The sequence below is a fragment of the Chelonia mydas genome, chromosome 2 (genome assembly GCF_015237465.2).
Source record: "Chelonia mydas isolate rCheMyd1 chromosome 2, rCheMyd1.pri.v2, whole genome shotgun sequence".
NCBI lineage: Eukaryota > Metazoa > Chordata > Testudines > Cheloniidae > Chelonia > Chelonia mydas.
The window spans coordinates 116746383-116768966 of record NC_057850.1 but is presented as its reverse complement, the minus strand read 5'-3'; the positions used below and the strand labels follow the sequence as shown (position 1 = coordinate 116768966).

General features: G+C 41.2%; 1 protein-coding gene and 1 long non-coding RNA gene across 4 annotated transcripts in view; both read right to left on the bottom strand.

The window, feature by feature from the left end:
• The window catches only part of LOC102944150 (interferon regulatory factor 4), a 119404-nt gene that overhangs the window by 66987 nt on the left and 29833 nt on the right, over positions 1-22584 (bottom strand). For all 3 annotated transcript variants that reach the window (XM_007058827.4, XM_043540182.1, XM_037893232.2), the window contains exons 4-6: positions 16458-16507; positions 3338-3412; positions 1525-1696 (exon numbers count right to left, since the gene is read on the bottom strand). In XM_007058827.4, the coding sequence (XP_007058889.2) occupies positions 1525-1696; positions 3338-3412; positions 16458-16507 (297 nt within the window). The remainder of the gene's footprint in view (positions 1-1524; positions 1697-3337; positions 3413-16457; positions 16508-22584) is intronic.
• On the bottom strand, positions 12346-14027 carry LOC122464563. Its single transcript, XR_006288727.1, has 2 exons — positions 13898-14027; positions 12346-12449 (listed from the first exon to the last, which is right to left on the bottom strand). It is a non-coding gene; the product is annotated as an uncharacterized LOC122464563 (long non-coding RNA).

Below are 22584 nucleotides of genomic sequence, written 5' to 3'. Positions count from 1 at the left end.
GAAACTCAGCAATTGTGCCGTGACCCAGCAAAGCACTTAAACACAGACTCAGAAGCATGCAAATAGTCGTAAAAGTATTAATGGGACTGCTCACGTCTTAAAAGTTGAGCACATGCTTAAGTGCTTTGCTGGATCAGGACCATAGTGCTCAGCATCTTGCAGGATCAAACATACAGAATAAGCAAAATATATATATATTGCGGTCATATCAAAGATGAGAACTTAAGGCACATTTAAGGGAAATTTATGAAGGTTACACAACACAACACGTTAGGATCTTCAATGCCTAAAAGCCTAGAAGATCAAATCTAATGGATCAAATGTCCTGAAACCCCAATATACTTTGTACAGAGCTACCCTGGACAAGTGGTGCTGTAATTAAAAACTCAGGCCCAGATCCTCAACTGGTATAAATTGGCATAGCTCCATTGAAATGAATAGAGGTACACTGATTCACATCTGCTGAGGATCTGGTCCCAAAAGTTGTGGTTGAGAGATACAACCGTTTGTGACAAGTTATGTCCACAGGTGAGCATTTCTTTTTGTAGCCTAGTGCCTCCCTTTCAGTGAAGAAACTGCTGCACCCTTCCATTGTGACATTAAAAAAAAAAAAGACGTTACTCTCTTCTCAAGGTTATTTGCATATACAATGACAATTAGGGTTATTAGCTCAGTCCAATTAGATCTGAAATGACTGTAAACCTTCATATAAGGGAGGAAGGAGACCAGTCTGGAAAGTCCCTTTATATTGTATCTTAAAAAGTCAGTTACCCACCCATTAATATCAGTTCTGAATGATCCAGGAAATATTTAATTAAATATTTTCCAAAAACAAATATTTACAGTTGAAAACTGCATTACTGAAATGCCACAGTAATTTCTCAGCTCTCTGCTGCAAGAAATCCTGGAAGAAAAATGAAGCCACCTCCCTACCTCATTTACTTTCTTTTAAAAAAAGAGTGACTTGAGAAAGTAGAGAGGACAAATGTGCTGAGCAATGTAAAATGGAGTTATGGTCAGAAAAGTGATTATGTAAAAACAGTGCCTCCTTACTCAACAGACCTGTTCCCAGTGTGTGTTCAGCTGTACTGTTTATGTTATTGACAAAAACAGGTTATTACTATTTTTCTAAACTCCTGTTAGCCCTGCAGAACCAACCCAGCTCAAGGAGAAGGAGCTGGATTCCATTCTGGTTCATGCATCATCCCCACAATTGTTAGTTAAGTTCCAGTGATAAAAAATGTTGGTTACTGGTGATGATGCATAAGCCAGGAAGAGAACCCAGCTTGACTTTCAGATCTCAAGTTTTGTTTACAGCATTGTTAATTTGAAAAAACTATTTTTTCTTGCTTTAACATCCTAGGTAGATGTGAAAAAACAGTTTTTACATTAGCATCATTTGTACATTTGTATTATTGCTGCATTCTGGGCCATTTATCTTCTAATCTTTAACCTTCTAAAGTTATGAGAAAGTCCAAAACTTTATGGCTTAAGAAACCAAATTGGTCAACAAAAATCACCTACATGGTCAACATCATGTTTTTCAAACTCCTGTAGCTGCCTCTGGAAGCCCATGTTAGGATTGGCACAGGATCTCGATGCTCTTACAATAGACAATGCATCTTCCCAGCCAAAGTCTGTGATGGTCATGACGTAAGCGACTACCAAAGTTACGCTCCTGGAGACTCCAGCAAGACTGCAGCAGAAATGAAACAAAATAAATAGATACAAAATATAAAAAGTCTTAAAATAAATACGCTCATTGTCTCATATAGCATCATAAATTTACACAGCACTTTACCAGGTAAAATATATTACCTAAACTAAGGAGATTAAAGTAATGAGCACATTGTGGTGGCTGTTCCTATATAACTATTAAGATATCTTTAGGTCAATGTACTGGACTTTGAAATGTAGAGAAGTGAATCTACATGTAGTATGGGCACCCCAAGAGAGGAGCTGTACTGAAATTCAGTTCAGATGAGAGTTTTTTAAAACAAAGAACAAATACAAAGCCTCCATGAGAAAGCGTGAGAACAATTTTGTATTTGTTGTTTTTCTTAAAAACTAGATACGAGTCACCCAGACATAAAAAACAAAACACGCCCCCATAGAGAATAGGGTCATGAAATAAGAAGACAGATCTATATGTGCTGGAAAAGGCTCTCATTTTAATGAGATTGGGTTTAAATTCATTAAAAACTTTCAGACAGAGTTGAACATTTGAGCACAGGACTCAGAGTTCTCAGTTCTATTTCTGAGTCTGCCACTGACATGCTCTGTGACTTTATTTCTCAGTGCCTCAGTTTCACCATCTGTGACACTGGGAGAACGACAGAACCTACCACTGTCAAGTGGTTTGATAGCTCTGGATGAAAAGTGGTGTTATTACTATAGATAAAGAATACATTTGAGTGACAGTTGTAGATTTGCTCACTTAACACTTCACACTCTCAAAGAATATAAACAATAAAGCACAATATCAACCAACCGTCTCAGAACACCCTCATGAAGTAGGTCAATATCCCCATTTTACATATGAAGAGAGTGAGGTACAGAGAGGTTAATTGACTTGTTCAAAGCTACACAATGAGCCAATGGCAGAACAGGATTAGAATGCTGGAGTTCCTACCTCCAAGCCCAATGCTCAAACTACTGGACCTGACTCTAGATACAGGTTCTGAAATGCTAGTTAGACATTGCAGCAATGCACAGGGACCACAACTAATGACAGTAAGAAAAACCATGATGGGCTTTCCTTTTCTATATTCTAACTCTTTGAAGGCAGTTAATGTCTCAGGACTCCCTCTCTAATCAGTAATCTGCTCGCAACAGCTGTGATATTTGAATGCTTCAGTGAAGCTTAAAACACCAGTTTCTGTTGAGAGGAACATTTCCAGCAGCCCTAAAGCAGCAAAAATAGTTGCAACAGGAACTGATAAAATTATTAGGATCACAGGAACTGTCTGTGAGAGAAGAAAATGGTGACTAGCATGAATCAGACAAATAGATGATGCAACACCCCTGTGTTATATTTTAACAGTAAACAGATAGTCCCAAGGTCTGAGTGGGGGACCGAAGTCAGCAGCTCTGGATTTCACTCCTGGCTCTGCCACTGACACATTGTGTGCTCCGGCAGCCACTTAACTTCTCTGTGCCTCAATATCCAGAGTGGAGCGAGGCTTAACAAGCGTTTTTAATTTTGGCGGGGGATCCTCAGATGTGAGGTGCTGTATAAATGCAGAAGTATTATTGTTAAAAAAGAGCAGGGTGGGCAACACTAATTTATCACAGACTTAAAAAAATTAGAATATTCTTAAACAATTGACATACGTACCAGTGAACAAGACAGCTCTCACCTCTAAGCCGGCACTCATGGATAAACTTGATGCTCTCTTTGAAATGTCTTGTCCTGAAAACAGAAGCAAGAGGGAAACACAAAGGACTTGGCTTTAGTAAAGTCATGACTCAGAGAGGAAAAAAAAAAAAACTGAGAAAAAGATCTGAAAAGCCACTTCATATTGTTCCCAGAATACAGTACATTAAAAAGACAACCAACAGATACTACGCAGTTGCCTTAGATTATTCCCTATTTTAAATATGAATGGAAACTTTGGTATCTCAGGCACCATTCTTATAATCACCGTTGACAAATACTTTCTGTGGATGACTGGCAAATCTCCCTCCCTGCCGGCAAGCAACTATGTTAGTTTGTCTTTCTGACATTTCCTTGTGGAGGTCCTGCCATCAACTGAAATTTAGCACGGCCAAAACAGAGCTCCTGATTTTTTTCCGTAAAGACCTCCCTTCCCTCCTCTTTCTCTGTCACAGTAGACATCACAATGACTTGAGCTCATCCAGGCCACATCTAAAAAACTTGCCACTTCTTCCTGCACAATATCTCCAAGATCCACCTTTCCTCTCTGATCACACTGCCAAAAGTCTTGTTCAGCCCTTGATCACTTCGCACTTTGACTACTGCAGTCTCCTCTTCTCTGGCTTTGACGATTCCGAACTCCGTCCTCCCCCAACTCACATCCTTCCAAAATGCTGCTAAGATCATTCTTGGCTCATTACTCCACCTACAGCAATCCACTCAAAACTCTTCACTGGTTCCTTCTCTTCCACTGCATGAAATACAACACTTATTCTCCTTAATTTCAAAGCCCTCCACAGTGTAGCCCCACCACTACGAAGAACTTGTGCTCCTTCTATTACAATTTGTTTCCCTGTCTTTCCTCCTTCCGATCCCAGCCTACTTGTTTGGCTCATCCACTCATTAGGTGTCATCTTTTAGACTGGAAGTTCTTTAGTGTAGGTGGTCATTGTTATGTGTTTGTACTGCACCTAGCATAATGTGGCCCAACCGGGTTGTGGACATTAGGAGCTATTGCAATATAAATGTTTCATAACAAAAACCAGTTACTTACTGGTACAGTCACGGTTGTTCTTCGAGATGAGTTGTGCACATGTACATTCCACTGTAGGTGGGTGTGCACCAAACACACTCCAGCTGGAGACTTACCAGCCATACCAGCAGGCAGCACATGCGCCCCTGCTGTCTTCAGGCACCAAACCAAGGGTATAAAGGGGTGTGATCGCCATCTCCTTCTCCCTTTCTTTGCACTGCTGGTAAGCTAAACTCAAAGTAGTGGGGAAGGTGGGAGAGTCGCAGAATGTACATGTGCACAGCACATCTGGAAGAACAACAGTTACTGTACAGATACGTAACCATTTTTTCCTCCGTGGAGCGCACACACATTCCACTGCGGGTGATTCACCAGCAGTCTCCTTGCAGCTGGTGGATATCAGATAACTTGAAGAGAGATCGCAACACCAACTGGCTGAAGTTGGCATCCCCTCATGAACCTTGAGGTAACAGTATCTGGAGAAGGTATGTACAGATGACCACATTTCTGCTTTGCAAAATGTCTGCTATTGGAACGTTACTCAAGAAGGCTGACAAAATGGAAGGAACCCTAGTGGAGCGGGCTGCTTTCCTTTGCAGAGAGACGTTTGCCAGATCATAGCAAAGCTCAATACAATCTGAAATTCAGTGTGAAATATGCTGAGCTGTGACAGGTTGCCCTTTAACCCAGTAGCATAGGCAACAAAACCGTCTAGAAGAGGATCTGAAAGACTTTGTGCAGTGCAGGTAAAATGTCAGAGCCCTCCCAATCATCCTATCATTTTCACTGACAGCAGCAGCAGGGATGTTGTTGCCAAAGGTTCAAAGAGGGGTCTCATCAAATGGGACAGTATTAAAATTCAGGTCCCAGGAAGGTACTGGTTCAGACCCTGGAGGGTAGACATGGATAAGACCCCTTCAAAATATGGGTACCAGGGGATTGAAAACCTCTCCACTCATGGGCGTACTGCAGAAATTGATGCTCAATGGAGAGCTGAGAGACCAGAGGATTTCAGATGTAGTAACAGTCTGGCATACATATGTCTAATCTCTGTGTTATCAGGAGATAACTGATGCAATTCCACCCAAACTGAAAACCTTTTCCATTTTGCTTCCTACATGGCTCTGGTGTAATCCTTTCTGCTGTTCACCAGAACAGCTTGGACTTCTCAGGAGCAGACTTTCTCCTCATTGACCAACCAGAGATCATCAGGACTGTTAGGTGAAGAGATTGTAGGTAAGGGTGCAGTGACTTCCCTTGGTTTTGAGGCAAAAAATTCTCAAGCAGAGATAGAGGTGTGGGTGGCCAGATGGAGAGCTGCTGTACGTCCAAGCGCTAGTACTGCCTTGGCCAGGCAAGCGCTATGAGGATTAGGGTTCTTTGTCTTACTTTTCTTATCATCCTTGGAATCAGAGGAACTGGAGGAAACATGGGCAAAACATGGGAAAAAATAAAGACATTGATAATGGAACCTGGGCTGTGACCTGCCCTAGAACAGAACCTCCTGCAGTTATTGTTCAGGTTGGTTACAAAGAGGTCTATTATCGGATAACCCCACTAATGGGGTTCTACGCAGACCAGCCTCTTTATTGACCACTTGTGATGATCTATGGAGGTATCTGACGTGGGAATCTGCAATACAGAGTTCCTCGCTCCCAAGAGGTGAAAGGCATTTAGTGAGATATTGGTCTTTATACAGAAGTTCCACAAGCAGATCACTTCCTGGCATCTCCCTGCTTGTTCAGATAAAACATAGCGGTGATGTCATTGGTAAGAACTTGAACCACCTGATGATGGTAATGAACATCTCACAGTCCCAAAGAATAGCTCAAAGTTCCAGCATATTTATATGGAATGAAAATTCCTTAGATGTCCAAAGTGCTTGAGCCTGAAGTTGACCCAGATAGGCCCCTCAACCCCTGGTGGATGCATCTATTATAAAAGCCATAATTGGTTCTGGTGGAAGGAATGGAATCCCTCTGCCTACATTCTGAGGTGTTAACAGGGGCTGAAGCTCTTGGGCAGATACACAAAGCAGCAAATCCAGAAAATGTTTGCTGGATGCTATGCTAAGTGAAGCCAGGTCTACAGACATCTGAGGTAAAGTCTGGCATGCTGAGTCGACTTACGCGCTCAAGGCCATGTGACCCAACAATGCTAGACGTTAATTCACTGTGGTCCTCAGGTTGAAACTGAGGCCCTCTGACAAAGACCATGGACTGGAACTTGTTTGTCGGGTGGTAAACAATGGGAATTGTGGCATCAAGATCTACGCCTATGAAATTTACTTGCTGCATTGCTTGTAATGTTGATTCCTCTACATTCAGTTTTCAATCTGGACAAAAGAACACATGTCTGACGACAAGAATGCTTTTTTGATTGTGAGATCCTGACCTTCCCTGACCAAGCCTACTGTCCAGGTAGAGAAATATTTTAACTCCTAAATGGTGCAGGTGAGCTGCTGCTACCATCATACACTTGATAAATACCCTTAGGCCAAGGGTAGGCTGGCAGGCAGCACAGCGTATAGGCAGTGCATGTTGTTTCCCATGAATCAGAGATACTTCCTGTGGCCAAGATGTATTGCCATATGAAAATACGCATCCTGCAGGTCAAGGGCAGCATACTAATCTCTAAGAGAGGGGATAATAGATGTCAGGTTGACGGTCTTTTTGATAAAATGGTTTGGATTTCTTAAATCCAGAAAGGGCCAAAGGCCACCTCTCTTTTTAGGAATCAGAAAGTAGCATAAATAGAAATCTTTCCCTGTGTGTTGATAAGGAACTTCCTCTCTTGGCCCCAATTCCAATAGAAACTGTACTTCTTGATGTTAAACAACCTCATGGGATGGGTCCCTGAAAAGGGACAAGGAAGGCGGGTCAGGGAAAGGGAGGTACATGAACTGGAGAACCTATTCTTCTCTTACTGTGCTGAGCACCTATTGGTCCAATGTAATCTCCGTCCATGCACTATAGAAGAGAGATGACATTTCCAAAATGGAGGGTCTGGATGTAGGAGATGAAACACAGTCAGCACGCAGTCATCGATTGAGATATCAAAACGACTGCTTCAAAGTGAACAAAGTCTGATGAAAAGGGTCTGTGATCCTAATGGGGGACATCTAAGTGGCTTAGATCTCCTTCTAGAGGCACCCTGAGATCTCTGCTGGTAGTAAGATCTGTACTGTGTTCTGGGCCTCAAACTGCTTCCTCTTTTTGTTACTGGGATGTAAACACCCAGCAAACAAAACGATTGACAAGAATCTTTCAACATGAGCATTGCATCAGTTCTCTGAGAAAACAGTTTAGCACCTTCAAATGGTGGATCTTCTACTGCATTTTTAATTGTTTAGGAATGCCAGAGGCCTACAATCAAAAAGAGTGTCTCATTGAAATGGCTGTAGCCATCAGAAATGATGCAGGATCTGATGCACCAATAGCTGCCAGGACAGACATTCAAGCAGTGAGATGACCTTGGAGACTATGACCAAAAACTGATCCCTATATTCTTCAGGCAGTTTGCCAAAAAAAATTCTGAGCAGTTAATAAAGGTGCATTTGGCCAAAAATGCCTTGTAATTTCACACCCTCATCTGAAGCGTTATGGTAATGTAAGCCTTTTCGCTATATAGGTCCAGTCTCTTACACTCCCTATCCTTCAGGGTAGTCTGAGGGTGAGACTGCCTCAAATGTTCTTTTGTTGCTATTGCCACTAATGAGTCTGGGATGGGATAAGTGAAGAAATACACAAATTCTTGCTGAGGAACCTGATACCATCTGTCCATTCATTTGGCAGTGGATGGAATGGAGACCAGTGTCTGCTAAAGGATCTTTGCAGGTTCAAACAAGGCTTAATTAATGGGATGGGCAACCCTTCCCAGAATGGGAGTTTGTAAGATGTCCAGGAGTTTGTACAAATGTGGCCACCCTCCTAATGAGGTCTTGAAAACCTTTAAAGTCCTCAGGAGGTAGTCATGTTTCCTCTGGGGAAGAGGAAGAAATATGTGGGGGAAATATTCTGGGGTTCCTCTCTAGTTTCCAATTCCTCTCTGGGTTCCAAAAAAGGAGGGAGGTTGTAGATTAGGAGGAGGAGGAGGAGGAGGATCTTCTCTGGTTGCTATAGGTACTGGAGAAGTTGACTCTCTCTGGGACTCAGTGGCTGAGAGGGGGCATAGATGCTCTTGGACCAGTCCAAGAGGTCCCATAAGGCCAAGTTGAGCAGTCACTCCTCTGATATGGTACCCACCACCAAGAGCATCTTTATAATATTGTTCCTTGCTCTGGATATTCACAGCCCTGGCCGTGACTCTGTTCCTGGTCCCAGACCCAGACCCACCCCCACCTGTGGCCCCAGCCTCATCCTGCTTACCCCGTCTTCCCCCCCACCCGTCCCCCAAGCCATGGCCCTGGTTCCAGGAGGGCAGAGACATGGACAGCGGTAAGGGGGACTGAGCGTTTGGAGACTACTGGGTTAGATACTAGGAAACACTTTCTAACTATAAGGGTAGTTAAGTTCTGGAATAGGCTCACAAGGGAGGTTGTGGAATCCCCATCACTGGAGATTTTCAAGGACAGGATGGACAAACCATCTGTTAGGAATGGTCCAGGTTTACTTGGTCCTGTCTCAGCATGCTGGGAGGGATAGATCTGATGACCTCCCAAGGTCCCTTCCAACCCTACACGTATCTCTAGGATTCTATGAATGACTCTTTCAGAAGAGGATCTCCTGAGGAATTCTGCAATTCCAGACTTTAAAATGTGTGTCTATTCTAACATTTTGACTAGAACTGGTCAGGAAATGTTTTTTCCTTTGGATAAATTATTGACATTTTGTTGAAAAGATGAAAGCTGAAATATTCTAGTTTTCAGTTACTGAAAACCTGAAAAATGTAAGCTGAAAACTATGGTTTTCAGACATAAGTTTTTTGTCTGAAGACAGACAAAAGAAAGAAAGGTTGATACTTTGTGCAAACATTTTCATTCAGTCAAGAAAACTATTTTCCACTGAAAAAAGTTTCGACCAGCCCTAATTTTGACACCATATGGTGCTTGTGTTTGCTTGCAGGGATATAACCTGTAGGCAGCAGCTGAACCTAACAGACTTTATTAGCGGCATGCATAGCTTTTTAAAAGAACTGTATCACAGTTAAGCAGTATTTCTCCAAGATCTAACTGCTTAGGTCAGTTAAAAACTTGATGCTTTTATCTGGATTTCACTTGACCCCTTTTTGCCCCTAGATCTCTAGAAAAATGACACAGGTTGATGTATGCAGTATAGTTGTAGCCTTGTCGATCCCAGGATAGAGACACAGACAAGGTGGGAAGTTGGTCCAATAAAATATATTACCGCACCCACCATGTCTCTCTAATACGTTGGTGTGTTTTTCCACAGTAGCACCAAACATCAATACATCTTCTACAATGACCTAACAAGTTTTTCCCACTTTCTTATGGAACATGCTTTGGGATGAAAAAAAAAAGGTAAAAAGAAAAGGAGTACTTGTGGCACCTTAGAGACTAACCAATTTATTTGAGCATAAGCTTTTGTGAGCTACAGCTCACCTCATCGGATGCATACTGTGGAAACTGCAGAAGACATTATATACATAGAGACCATGAAACAATACCTCCTCCCACCCCACTCTCCTGCTGGTAATAGCCCATCCAAAGTGACCACTCTCTTTACAATGTGTATGATAATCAAGTTGGGCCATTTCCAGCACAAATCCAGGTTCTCTCACCCCCCCACCCCCATACACACACAAACTCACTCTCCTGCTGGCAATAGCTCATCCAAACTGACCACTCTCCTTACAATGTGTATGATAATCAAGGTGGGCCATTTCCAGCATAAATCCAAGTTTAACCAGAATGTCTGGGGGGCGGGGGGTGAGGAAAAAACAAGGGGAAATAGGCTACCTTGCATAATGACTTAGCCACTCCCAGTCTCTATTTAAGCCTAAATTAATAGTATCCAATTTGCAAATGAATTCCAATTCAGCAGTTTCTCGCTGGAGTCTGGATTTGAAGTTTTTTTGTTGTAAGATAGCGACTTTCGTGTCTGTAATTGCGTGACCAGAGAGATTGAAGTGTTCTCCGACTGGTTTATGAATGTTATAATTCTTGACATCTGATTTGTGTCCATTTATTCTTTTACGTAGAGACTGTCCAGTTTGCCCAATGTACCTGGCAGAGAGGCATTGCTGGCACATGATGGCATATATCACATTGGTGGATGTGCAGGTGAACGAGCCTCTGATAGTGTGGCTGATGTTATTAGGCCTTGTGATGGTGTCCCCTGAATAGATATGTGGGCACAGTTGGCAACGGGCTTTGTTGCAAGGATAGGTTCCTGGGTTAGTGGTTCTGTTGTGTGGTGTGTGGTTGTTGGTGAGTATTTGCTTCAGGTTGGGGGGCTGTCTATAGGCAAGGACTGGCCTGTCTCCCAAGATTTGTGAGAGTGTTGGGTCATCCTTCAGGATAGGTTGTAGATCCTTAATAATGCGTTGGAGGGGTTTTAGTTGGGGGATGAAGGTGACGGCTAGTGGCGTTCTGTTATTTTCTTTGTTAGGCCTGTCCTGTAGTAGGTAACTTCTGGGAACTCTTCTGGCTCTATCGATCTGTTTCTTCACTTCCGCAGGTGGATATTGTAGTTGTAAGAATGCTTGATAGAGATCTTATAGGTGTTTGTCTCTGTCTGAGGGGTTGGAGCAAATGCGGTTGTATCGCAGAGCTTGGCTGTAGACGATGGATCGTGTGGTGTGGTCAGGGTGAAAGCTGGAGGCATGTAGGTAGGAATAGCGGTCAGTAGGTTTCCGGTATAGGGTGGTGTTTATGTGACCATCGTTTATTAGCACTGTAGTGTCCAGGAAGTGGATCTCTTGTGTGGACTGGACCAGACTGAGGTTGATGGTGGGATGGAAATTGTTGAAATCCTGGTGGAATTCCTCAAGGGCTTCTTTTCCATGGGTCCAGATGATGAAGATGTCATCAATATAGCGCAAGTAGAGTAGGGGCGTTAGGGGACGAGAGCTGAGGAAGCGTGGTTCTAAATCAGCCATAAAAAATGTTGGCATACTGTGGGGCCATGCGGGTACCCATAGGAGTGCCGCTGCTCTGAAGGTATACATTGTCCCCAAATGTAAAATAGTTATGGGTAAGGACAAAGTCACAAAGTTCAGCCACCAGGTTAGCCGTGACATTATCGGGGATAGTGTTCTTGACGGCTGGGGGGGGGGGGGGTGAGAAAACCTGGATTTGTGCTGGAAATGGCCCAACTTGATTATCATACACATTGTAAAGAGAGTGGTCACTTTGGATGGGCTATTACCAGCAGCAGAGTGAGTTGGGGGGGGGGGGGGGCGGAGGGTGAGAAAACCTGGATTTGTGCTGGAAATGGCCCAACTTGATTGATTATCATACACATTGTAAGGAGAGTGATCACTTTAGATAAGCTATTACCAGCAGGAGAGTGGGGTGGGAGGAGGTATTGTTTCATGGTCTCTGTGTATATAATGTCTTCTGCAGTTTCCACAGTATGCATCCGATGAAGTGAGCTGTAGCTCACGAAAGCTTATGCTCAAATAAATTGGTTAGTCTCTAAGGTGCCACAAGTACTCCTTTTCTTTTTGCGAATACAGACTAACACGGCTGTTACTCTGAAACCTATCAAAGGTAAATGGGTGATGTCTTTCTCAGGGGGAGAGAGAGAGTAAGTAATTAAACATGGCTAATAGTGAACTTTTGGTCCAGTTTTATTAGTCATTTTCCAGATATGACATTTAGTATGCTGAGTCACTATGCAGCTAGTTTACTTCTTACAGCATCAAATTTAGACTTGTGGTAGTGTTCACCCGTGATTGTCTTGTTCAAGTTTCATAAAAGTTAGAAGGGAAATCCTAATGCAGTCACGCCTGTCGAATTCATTGCCAGTTCATGGAATCATGGAGCCCTGACTCTGATCAATGGGGCAGTTCACACCTCTTAGAGCTATTGTTTCAAGCAATCTGCCAACTCAACCCGGTACTGGTTTATGTTCACCCCTTGAATAGCAAATTATTCTATGTTAACAGTGAAATGGGAAATCAATATTTGCTACATAAAAGTAAAACAACTGTCCTGATTAACAATCTACGCACTGGACTGACAATTCAGTGTAAAGACAATGTATTTTACAACATCCAACTTTCACACTTCTCTTGCCAACTTAATATTATGAACTGCAGCTTCTTTATAATATCACTGGGCACATCCCACACAAAGTAAAGCAGTGAACGGGCTCTCCAATCATGTTTTAATAAAAAGCGTAATCTGATACAAATTAAATGAGGGATTTTACATGTCAGCTCTACACTTCAGTGTTTAATTGAGCTTTCAGAAATGCATTAGGGTTGAAAAAAGCATCAGTAGGGAAAGAAATGTAGTGGTATTGTCTCTTCAGCAATCCAACCTGGAATAATGAAGGACTAAGAACTACTTAGAACTTTTGTATGATTCTTTGGCATTTTGCTACTGTAGCACTATCAGACAGACTGGCTGTAATATTAAATCTAAGCCAAAAGGAAGAGTTCAAAAGGCAACCATGAAGCCCAATAGGCTCAGGATTACCATACATCCCATTTTGGCAAGGAGAGTCCCTTTTATTAGCCCTGATCAGTTGGCAAGAGCAAACAGGACAAATGCCCATTTTTTTTATTTTTATTTTTTTTAAATAAAAGTGGGGTGTGGTGAGGAGGAACATAAGCAGAGATGACAGCCCCGTGCAGGGGGGAGGCAGGGTTTGAGTGACTAATGATAGTCCTGTGGGAGGGGGGTGAGGGAGGGTGCCAGCAGCAGCCTCGGGCAAGTGGCTGTGGGGAGCTTAAGCCAGCACCCCATGGTGTCCTGTTTTCCCTTTGGGAAATATGGTCACCCTAAATAGGTTAGCATAACTGGGTATTAATTCCCTAGAAACACACAGTACAGAAATAAGATGGAGTGAGGAAGGGTATATTTAATTTCTACAGAATTAATTTTAGAGTAAAAGTTCCTTAGGAGAGGGCATTGTCAGGGAAATCAGTGACCAGCAGAAGTTAATGGCCTGAGGCCAAATTCCCACTGCAGAGGCCAAACTCACATTAAACTCCCAGGAAATGACCTAGGCCTCAATGATTGCTTAATTCAAATTCTAAGCAGGAGCAGAAAATGCTAGTAGAACTGAATCTTCACACAGTTTCAAAGAACGTGAGCATATTCTGTTTTCACTGTTGTATTTTATTGGGAATTGATTTCTCTCAGGAACAGGAGAGCCCTTAATATGCTTACTGTAAGTGCATCATGTATATTATACTTATTGAAAAAGAAATTTCCGTGAGGAAAACATAGCTAATGCGAACTTAAGTTAGCAACTCCACAGTCCCAAGATCCACTCTGATCATGCATTCAGCTGGTCCCCTTCGACAAATGCCAGCAGCTACAGAAAAGTAGTACCATCACCTCAGAAGAACTTTACCTGAAAAACCAGCTGCTGAGTAATACAGACAAGCATCTTATGTGATCCTAGTCAATTTCACTCGGCAGCAATCACTAGGTAAAAGCACTTTATATGCAATGCTATTGTTTTCCTCTGCAGCTGTCAGTCTCTCTCTGAGAGGGGAGAGACACAAAGAAATCAGAAAGGGACAGATCCCCTCTTTCCACAGGGCCCCCCCCCCCCCAAAACTGATAAACACCCTATACTTTTAAACAGTGTTTGGATAAGATCATATTACAATCTTATGACCTGAATAAAACAAGCTTCTTTTGACCTTATGGAGTTTTTATATTAAAAGCAAGTATCATCAGCATTTAGAGACACTGTGCATTATACTTGAAGTTTTCCATCGTATAAAGAAGAAAAGAAAAGTCAGTTACTCATCCAGTTTTCTTTTAAGTGATCAAATGTATCAATATCAGAAGTACCAAATTTGTTTGCAACCATCTGATACCGAAGCAAGAACCGTATATGCTTGCAGCATAACAGAAACAATACTCATGCAAATATCTTATCTTATTAATGCTTTAAGAGTCTTGGTACAGTGCCAGAAAGCTAATTACTTTTGAATGCTTTTCAATGTATTTCCTTGACATGCAATGACTAGGGCTGGTTGCATTACACGTGTAATTAACATTCGCTGGAAATTGCGTCCTCTTTCTATTCACAAAGTGGTCCAGATTTCTAACACAGACGGCAGATTTGCAAACATTTTCACAACTACCCAGTATAATGACAGGTTTCAGAGTAGCAGCCGTGTTAGTCTGTATTTGCAAAAAGAAAAGGAGTACTTGTGGCACCTTAGAGACTAATGAAGTGAGCTGTAGCTCACGAAAGCTTATGCTCAAATAAATTGGTTAGTCTCTAAGGTGCCACAAGTCCTCCTTTTCTTTTTACAACTACCCAGTGGATCTCCAACTACTGACAAACGATTAATGACGACCCAACAAATGCGAATGAGGCCTCTGTAGTTTCTTAAGTTGCTTCCTTCCTAAAGGAAATGAAATGAACCTCCACAATTTTTCCAACCCTCCCTCAAAACAATGCAAAAAATTGCTTCCATATCCACCGTCTTAGTTCTGAAAATCCTATTCTCTTCTCTAACCTGGATTCCCACTTAATAGCCTATGGGCTACTATTATTTTTAAGGGAGTAATACACTCAGGGTCTGATTTTGAGAAGCACTGAGAACATGCAGCTCATTGACTACAGTTGCCTTTGAGGGTGCTCAGTACCTCTGACAGGGAAAAACAGGCTCACGGGCTATGTTCTTACTACACAAAATTGTGTTAAATTGATTTTTATAACTGCAGAAATATGCCATTGAAAAGGGTGAAAAGAACAATTAAGAAACATCAAGTGTCATGTTGGAATCTCTTCAAAGTATGAGAAACAAAATACTCTAAAAATATCCACTGAAAGCATCAGCCGGAATATTGCTCTGATCTGAGAGAAAAAGCAGTGCTGCATTTCCTTCCGTAGGTACCAGGCCCTTTCAACTACTTCTGTTTCTCTACATAACTAGTTAGCAGGAAGTGGCTGAAACCCCCCCACCTCTCCTCAACATAAACAGTGAGCACTAGAAGACAGAGTTGGTCGCCATCCAAGTCTTCTTATGAAATATGTTTTGATTACTTCAAGATCATGGTTTCCTACATACCATCAATTCAAAGATTTGGAATGTTAAACCCAGGGTCAGCTCAACTAACTTTCAGGACAGTTACATGGACAGTGGATAGTTAAATAAAATAAAATTTAATTTAATTAAAAAAGCAGCAGCTTCACATAGATACATTCCTATTACAAGAAGCATAAGACCATAGGAATTGACATACTGAATCAGGCCTAACCCAGTATACTGTTTCAGCAGTGGCCAGGACCAGATGATTTGGAGGAAGGTGTAAGAACCCTACAGTAGGAAGACGTGCCATGATCTGCACCCCACATAGGTCTCCTCCGGGTCTCTAAAATGTAGAGATTGGCTATGGCTAAGGCTCTCTCTCTACCAGAAATGCTACAGTGACACAGCTGCAGAGCTGCAGCTGCACTGCTGTGGTGCTGTTTTTCCATCGTTGTATTAAAAGTGAACTCAGAGAGGTGGTTGCTAGGTCAACAGATCAATTTTTCCATCAACCTAGCAGAGTGTACGCCAGGGCTTAGGTTGGCTTAATTACATCACACAAGGTCTTAATTTTTTCATAGTCCTGGAGGAATCTAGTTAAACTGACCTAACTTTGCAACACAGACCAGCCCTGAAGCACAAGGTTTAATATCCCTTCCAAAAATTTTGCCTTAATAACAACAACTCTGGATATTGTTGGTAGCAAAGCAGACATACCAAGAAGGAAAGCACTTAAAAAAAAGGGGTGGGGGGGACGCTATTCTTCTGTCACCTCAATATAAACCAGGAGTAATTCCCCCTAAACCAACAGATTTAAACCTACACTGGTGTAAAATTGCTCAGAGATCAGAATCAGGTCCTCCAACATATTTCAAAACAAGCATTAGTACTGAATTAAAAAAAAAAAACCAAACTTACAAATTCTGCGAGGGTGAATCGGCAGCAGGAATGCACAGATATTTCACTCCCTGTATAAAGTAGTAAACAGGAATGAGAAGACGACATTAGGACAGAAGCATAATGGTCACAGATCAATGGGCAAATTCTGCTCTAGTAGTTGTGCAGCTCCATTGATTATGAAAGAGTTGTAGTATTGCAAGTAACTGCAGATTTTGCCTCATCTGCCCAGATTTTAAAAAAAAGACAAGGTGGGGGCGGTAATCTCTTTTGTTGGTCAGAGAGACAAGCTTACCCAGAGCTCTTCTTCAGCTCCGTGTAAGCTTCCCTATGGGCTGGGACGGTTCAGCTTGGAAAAAGAGACGACTAAGGGACAGATAGGAGAGAGGTCTATAAAATCATGACTGGTGTGGAGGAAGTGAATCAGGAAGTGTTATTTACCCCTTCACATAACACAAGAACCAGAGGGTCACCCAATGAAATTCCTAGGCAGCAGGTTTAAAAACAAAACACAAGAAAGTACTTCTTCACACTATGCACAGTCAACCTGTGGAACTCATTGCCAGGGATGCTGTGAAGGCCAAAAGTATAACTTGGTTCAAAAAAGAATGAGAGATGTTCAAGGAGGATAGCTCCATCAACGGCTATTAGCCAAGATGGTCAGGAAGGCAACCCCATGCTTGGGGGTCCCTAAGCCTCCGATTGCCAGATACTGGGACTGGAGGACAGGGGCTGAACCACTCGACAATTGCCTGTTCTGTTAATTTCCTTTGAAGCATCTGGCATTGGCCTCTGTCAGAAGACAGGATACTGGGCTAGATGGACCTTTGGTCTGACCTACTATGACCATTCTTATGTGATGAACCCACCCACCTTGTCTCTCTAATACGGGGGTTCTCAAACTGGGGGTTGGGACTCTCAGGGGATCGCAAGTTTATATGGGGGGGGTCGTGAGCTGTCAGCCTCCACCCTAAACGCCGCTTTGCCTCCAGCATTTATAATGGTGTTAAATAAATAACAAATGTTTTGTCGCTAAGAAACAGACAGCTTAGTCATGTTTACTCCAAAAGATCCTTAAGTGAATTTTTTAAATGGCAGCATTTTTATTAGAAAGGTGTAAAACTTGTTATATTCATCATCTTAAACTATTATTCTTGTTATGTTTCATTGGAAACTAGTCACATCTTATACCGTTCTGACTTGTCAAAATGAATGCTGAAAATGAAATTTGTGAAAAACTATTTCTCATGCAGAATGCCACATTCAGTTTTTCCCTTATGTATTTAGCAACACAAACAAAAAGGAGGGCATTTTGGAAGAGAAAATCGGTTATTTTTTGAAAGCGAGGACTTTAAAACTCAGGCGTATCTTCCAATAAGAAGTCCTCACTTTATTAGTCAGCTATTAGTGTAATGAATTATGTACTGAAATAAGGAACCGCAATATATATTCTTAGAAGAACTCTGATCTGAAAAGTCAAGTAGGCAATGCCTTTTCAGGAGTGTTTTACAAAGGGCCACAGAAACAAGTTTAAAAAATGAGCTTGGACAATAAAGTGACAAAGTAATAGATAAGTAACAAAAAGAGCGATGACAAAAGAAGTTAGTACTCCATACTAAACACACAAGTTTTAAATATATCTAGTTACTTCCCTCTTTAGGACAACTCCAGGATCTCAAATAGTGATCAGGCTCATTATGACCTCCTCAAATATAAACCTCTCCCCAGGCCATGATCTCCAACCCCACCTCTGGCTACTCCACACCTGAGCCAACAAACCTCTGATGGTGCAACCGTTATGTTCTCAATATGAAGAACCAGAGGTGGTATGTCAGAGCAAGCCAGTGCATTCTTCACAGCCACTCCATTACCGCTTTCCAACCTCTTCCTAGCCCTTTAATCCACCTGTGGATTGTCAACTTATTTCCACCTGAAGTGTGTCACAGACTATACTGGTGAACTGTCAATGGTTCACTGAATAAGTGGCACAGACAGAGCGTGGGGATTATTGGAAGTGTGGAAGGCATAGCTGGGGGAAATCATGGCTTAGGGAGAGGGGAACATTTGAAGAGGGGTTTACAGTGAAAGCGAGCATAATCTCAGCTAAGCTCCTGCAGAGTGGGAGCTGGTAATATTTCTGGAAGGTAATGTGGGGAGCGTTGTGTGGGCATGACAAAACATGGTTGGGGGTGGGGAAGAGAAGAGATTCAGCTGGTGAACAATGGAAGCTTGCCAGCTAAATGGCATCTCTGACATCTGTCAAAAAATGAAGACTGTCGAACATGGCAGCCACCCCCACTTGAATCAGGGCAAAGCAGCCCTAGTGTGGATACAAGGATAATAAACCTTACAGAGTCAAGATGGCTAGCAGAGATGCACTCAACTGGTGGTAGAACAATGTGCATATAAAACAATAGATTGCTAATATCATGGATTGATTTCTCTAGACTAGACAATGCTACAATATAGAGCTGGTATCATTACCTCCTTACACAGTGGTATTCACCATGAAGCTTTAGCTTTGAACTTAAGAGGACTGCTCAGATGAGTAAATTTTATAGCATTAGGCCCTACATTTGCTTGGCAATTTATGTTTTCAGGTCATATTAAATGCTCTTTTCTCCTTTGGACAATTCAGTACTAGGAGCCCAGTACTCATTAGCTACCCTTCAACAAGGCAGAACACGGGAATGAAAAGAAGGTGGGGGAGGGGAGAGAGAGAAAACACATTGAGGCCAGCATTGTATCATGCAATTAAAGGTCCCAATCCTGCATCCCATACTCATTGAAATAGTCCCACTGATTTCAACAGTTATCACACATGCTGAATGCTTCCAATAGCTGAACTAAGAGGGGCTTTCAGAAAATGTTCACTTTAAAAAGAAGAAGTACTGTCAGTTTTAGAGCACACAGTGTTCTTTTCTGTCACAGATGGCTGATTCCCATTCTGCGTGATGCCAAGAGTGACGTGAATTCACAGCTACCACAGAACCACACGCAAGCATGAAACTAGCCTACAAGAGACCACATATTGTGCTAAATAGCTCCTCCAAGGCCTGATCCTGGGAGGTACAACCCAATAAAGCCAACGGGAGTTACACTCAATGGGAGGTGCTCATCACCTCTCAGGGTCAGATTAACAGGGCCATTCAACACAAAGGTTCTAGAATTCTGTGCTTTACCAACGCATGCCACCTTGGAGCGTTTTGGAAGGCGGTGCTAATGAACTCCCCTCCCAGGAAATCCCCCCTCCTCCAACAGGAAAATGAAAATTATGGGTAGAATCTCAAAAATGCTCAGTGTTGGCCTCTCTGGCCCACTGAAATCAACAGTAAAACTCCCAATGACTTCAACTGGAGCACAGTTAGAACAGCACTGACCAACTTTTTAAAATCCCACCCCATAATCAGATTTTGATCCTAGATAGTTTTAAAAAAAAAAATCTTAGAATCAAAAGCATTAATTTTAATTGCATGAATTAAATAGAGGGACTATACTGGTTGATACTGGGCAGTTGTTTGTAAATGAAACACTTCGGGCACTGTCCAATAGAGATAATTTATGTGTTGCTGTTGATAACAAGACTTGCCATGCTGAATTCGCTTTTCTTCAGGCAATTTTGATATATTTACAAACTTAGTGCACTTTAAAAAAAAAAAAAAAAAAAAAAAAGGATATTGGTAACAGGAAGTTATTTAATTTCTGAGCCCTCTTGTCTACGTGATAATTAAAAAAAAACCACCCAACAACGTACTGTTCTTGTGCAGTTATGCCCCAGAGACATCACCGTCTTTCCTGTGCACGTACAATGCAGATAACATCTAAGAATTGTCCCAAAGGGACTCTAAGCAAAGCAGAACAGTTTGTGTCAACGTAACAAGTAAATACTGTAGACTAAGATTTTCAGATGCTCATAGCTTGTTCATTAGTGTGCAAAAATGCCATAGGCTTCACAATTTCAGTAGTTAGTAGCGTTTGCAATCTTAGAATTGTCAACAAAGACCAAGCCAAAGGAGGAAGCAAAAACATCACTGAGGTGTCTGCTTCCTTGCTTGGGTATGTGCTCATCATGACAACAAGGAGTCTGTGCCTGGTCATAAGATTGCTGAAGTCAATGGGAAGACTTCCAATGCCTCAATGGGCCTCAGATTTATTCAGGAAGCTATAATATTGCTAGAAAATGTCAAGAATAAACCCTACTATGTGATTTAAATTAATAATATTAACAAAGATGGGACAGGCAAACTAAACATTAAGTGTATGTGTATAACTCAGTATTTCTTTCAAAAGGAAACTTGCATTTTGTCATCTGGTAGAATAATAGATGGATTTTTCAGTGAAAAAACTGGATTTAGGTTCCAGCAGACGAGTTCCACTCATTAAATTTGTTGAGTTCATAGAATATTTGCCCTTCTCAAAAATGGAATTTTTTTTAGGTCAGAGATAAAACCTTATTACAAGAGCTGATGAAAAAGCAATTATTATAAATCCAACGTGAAGGAACGAATCCACATTACTTACTTACTGCTGCAGTTGGTATATTCACATTGAAATATTCCTTCAACCGGTATCTTGCATGCCAACATTTTTTCCTCTTTCTCCCTCCAAACAGACCCTTCCCTGGATTAAACCAAACCAGCTTTTTCATAAAAAAAATTAAATATTTTCTCAGAGTTATGAAAAATGACACATTGCTGTAAAGCAAACCGAATTCTATGCTCCAACTGAGGAAAAAAAAACAAACCCTCAGCAGTTCACCACACAAGTTCAAGTGTTCGTACAAACTTCCTAGATCTATACATAAGCTGAATAACCAACTACATCACAGTGCCTCTCTCATGACCACTTCTTAATTCAATGCTATCCTCCAACTGTTGCTTCTAAATCCTTATCACCCCACCCATACACCTACATTCATTTTTTAAGATGTTTTCTAAGGTTATTGATATTAGGTAGTTTTCGTATGATGCTAGAAGCAACTGAGGTGACGCACGTTTTTTCCAGTGCAGTTAATGATACGCGATAGACTGGAGAGCTAATATACTGAAAAGAAAATGATCTTTTAGTTTTCTATTTCAGCAGACAGAGTAACCACCAAAACTAGAATTTTGTCTCTTAGGCCCTGAAACTAAAGGCTACAGTTAAACCGATACAGTGAGAGCTAACAAAACCAGAACAAGTATTCTGATTTCAAGATCGTCAAAGCTGAAACAAGCGAGAGTTAAGTAAAATTTCTAAAATTCACTGTTATTTGTGAAACAATACCATGCTTGCACCATTTCGCCATACATCGTAAAATAAAGCCAAATCATTACACTATCTCTCTCAAGTTTTCAAAAATGAGAAACAAAATTTAAATATATTTTATATAGCCAGGGTTTACACTGAGAGCTAATAAAAACCTATCAACTGAACAGCAAATATGTTATAACTTCTAATTATTTTAGGTGTCATTACCTATTAAGTTCTGAACACTGCACACTTGTTTAATGTTTGGAATCTTCAATGAAACCATAACATTCCAAATGTGTGTGTGTGTGAGAGAGAGATTTTATTAGCTTTTTTTTTTTTTTTTTTAAATATAAAGTCTTACATTTTTGGATTATATTCAATACTTTATATAACACACAAGAAAAAAGTACAGGAAAAACAATGAGTATCTTTTATGACCTAGTTTAATTTTTTCCTATTCTACTTACCTGTGGCTAATTTGAAATGAAAAAAATAAAGTGGATGTTACTTTCCTAGCTTAATTTTATCAACCGAACTTAAACAATTTGAACTTTCCTATGCAGAACAAGACTTTGCAGCAGCAAAATGATGCAACCACATCTAGTGCACTTGAGACAGTAGGTTTGTATGTGAGAATGGGAAATCCAAACAGCACATTGCAGATTTCATCTTGACAAAAGCAATACCAAGAATCTCCAGCAAGAATAAGCGAATAGAAGCATGACAAAACATATACGTCTTGTTATTTCTTCAGGTTACAAACATAGGATAGTTTGTTATAATCAAAGACACATTCTGAATTCACCAAGAATGATGCCTGATTAACTTAAAACTATAAATAAGTAGTATTGTATGGTGTATTCAGAAGTATAAAAAAAATCTAATAAAGTATTTGGGTGTTTTTGCTTTAATGTTT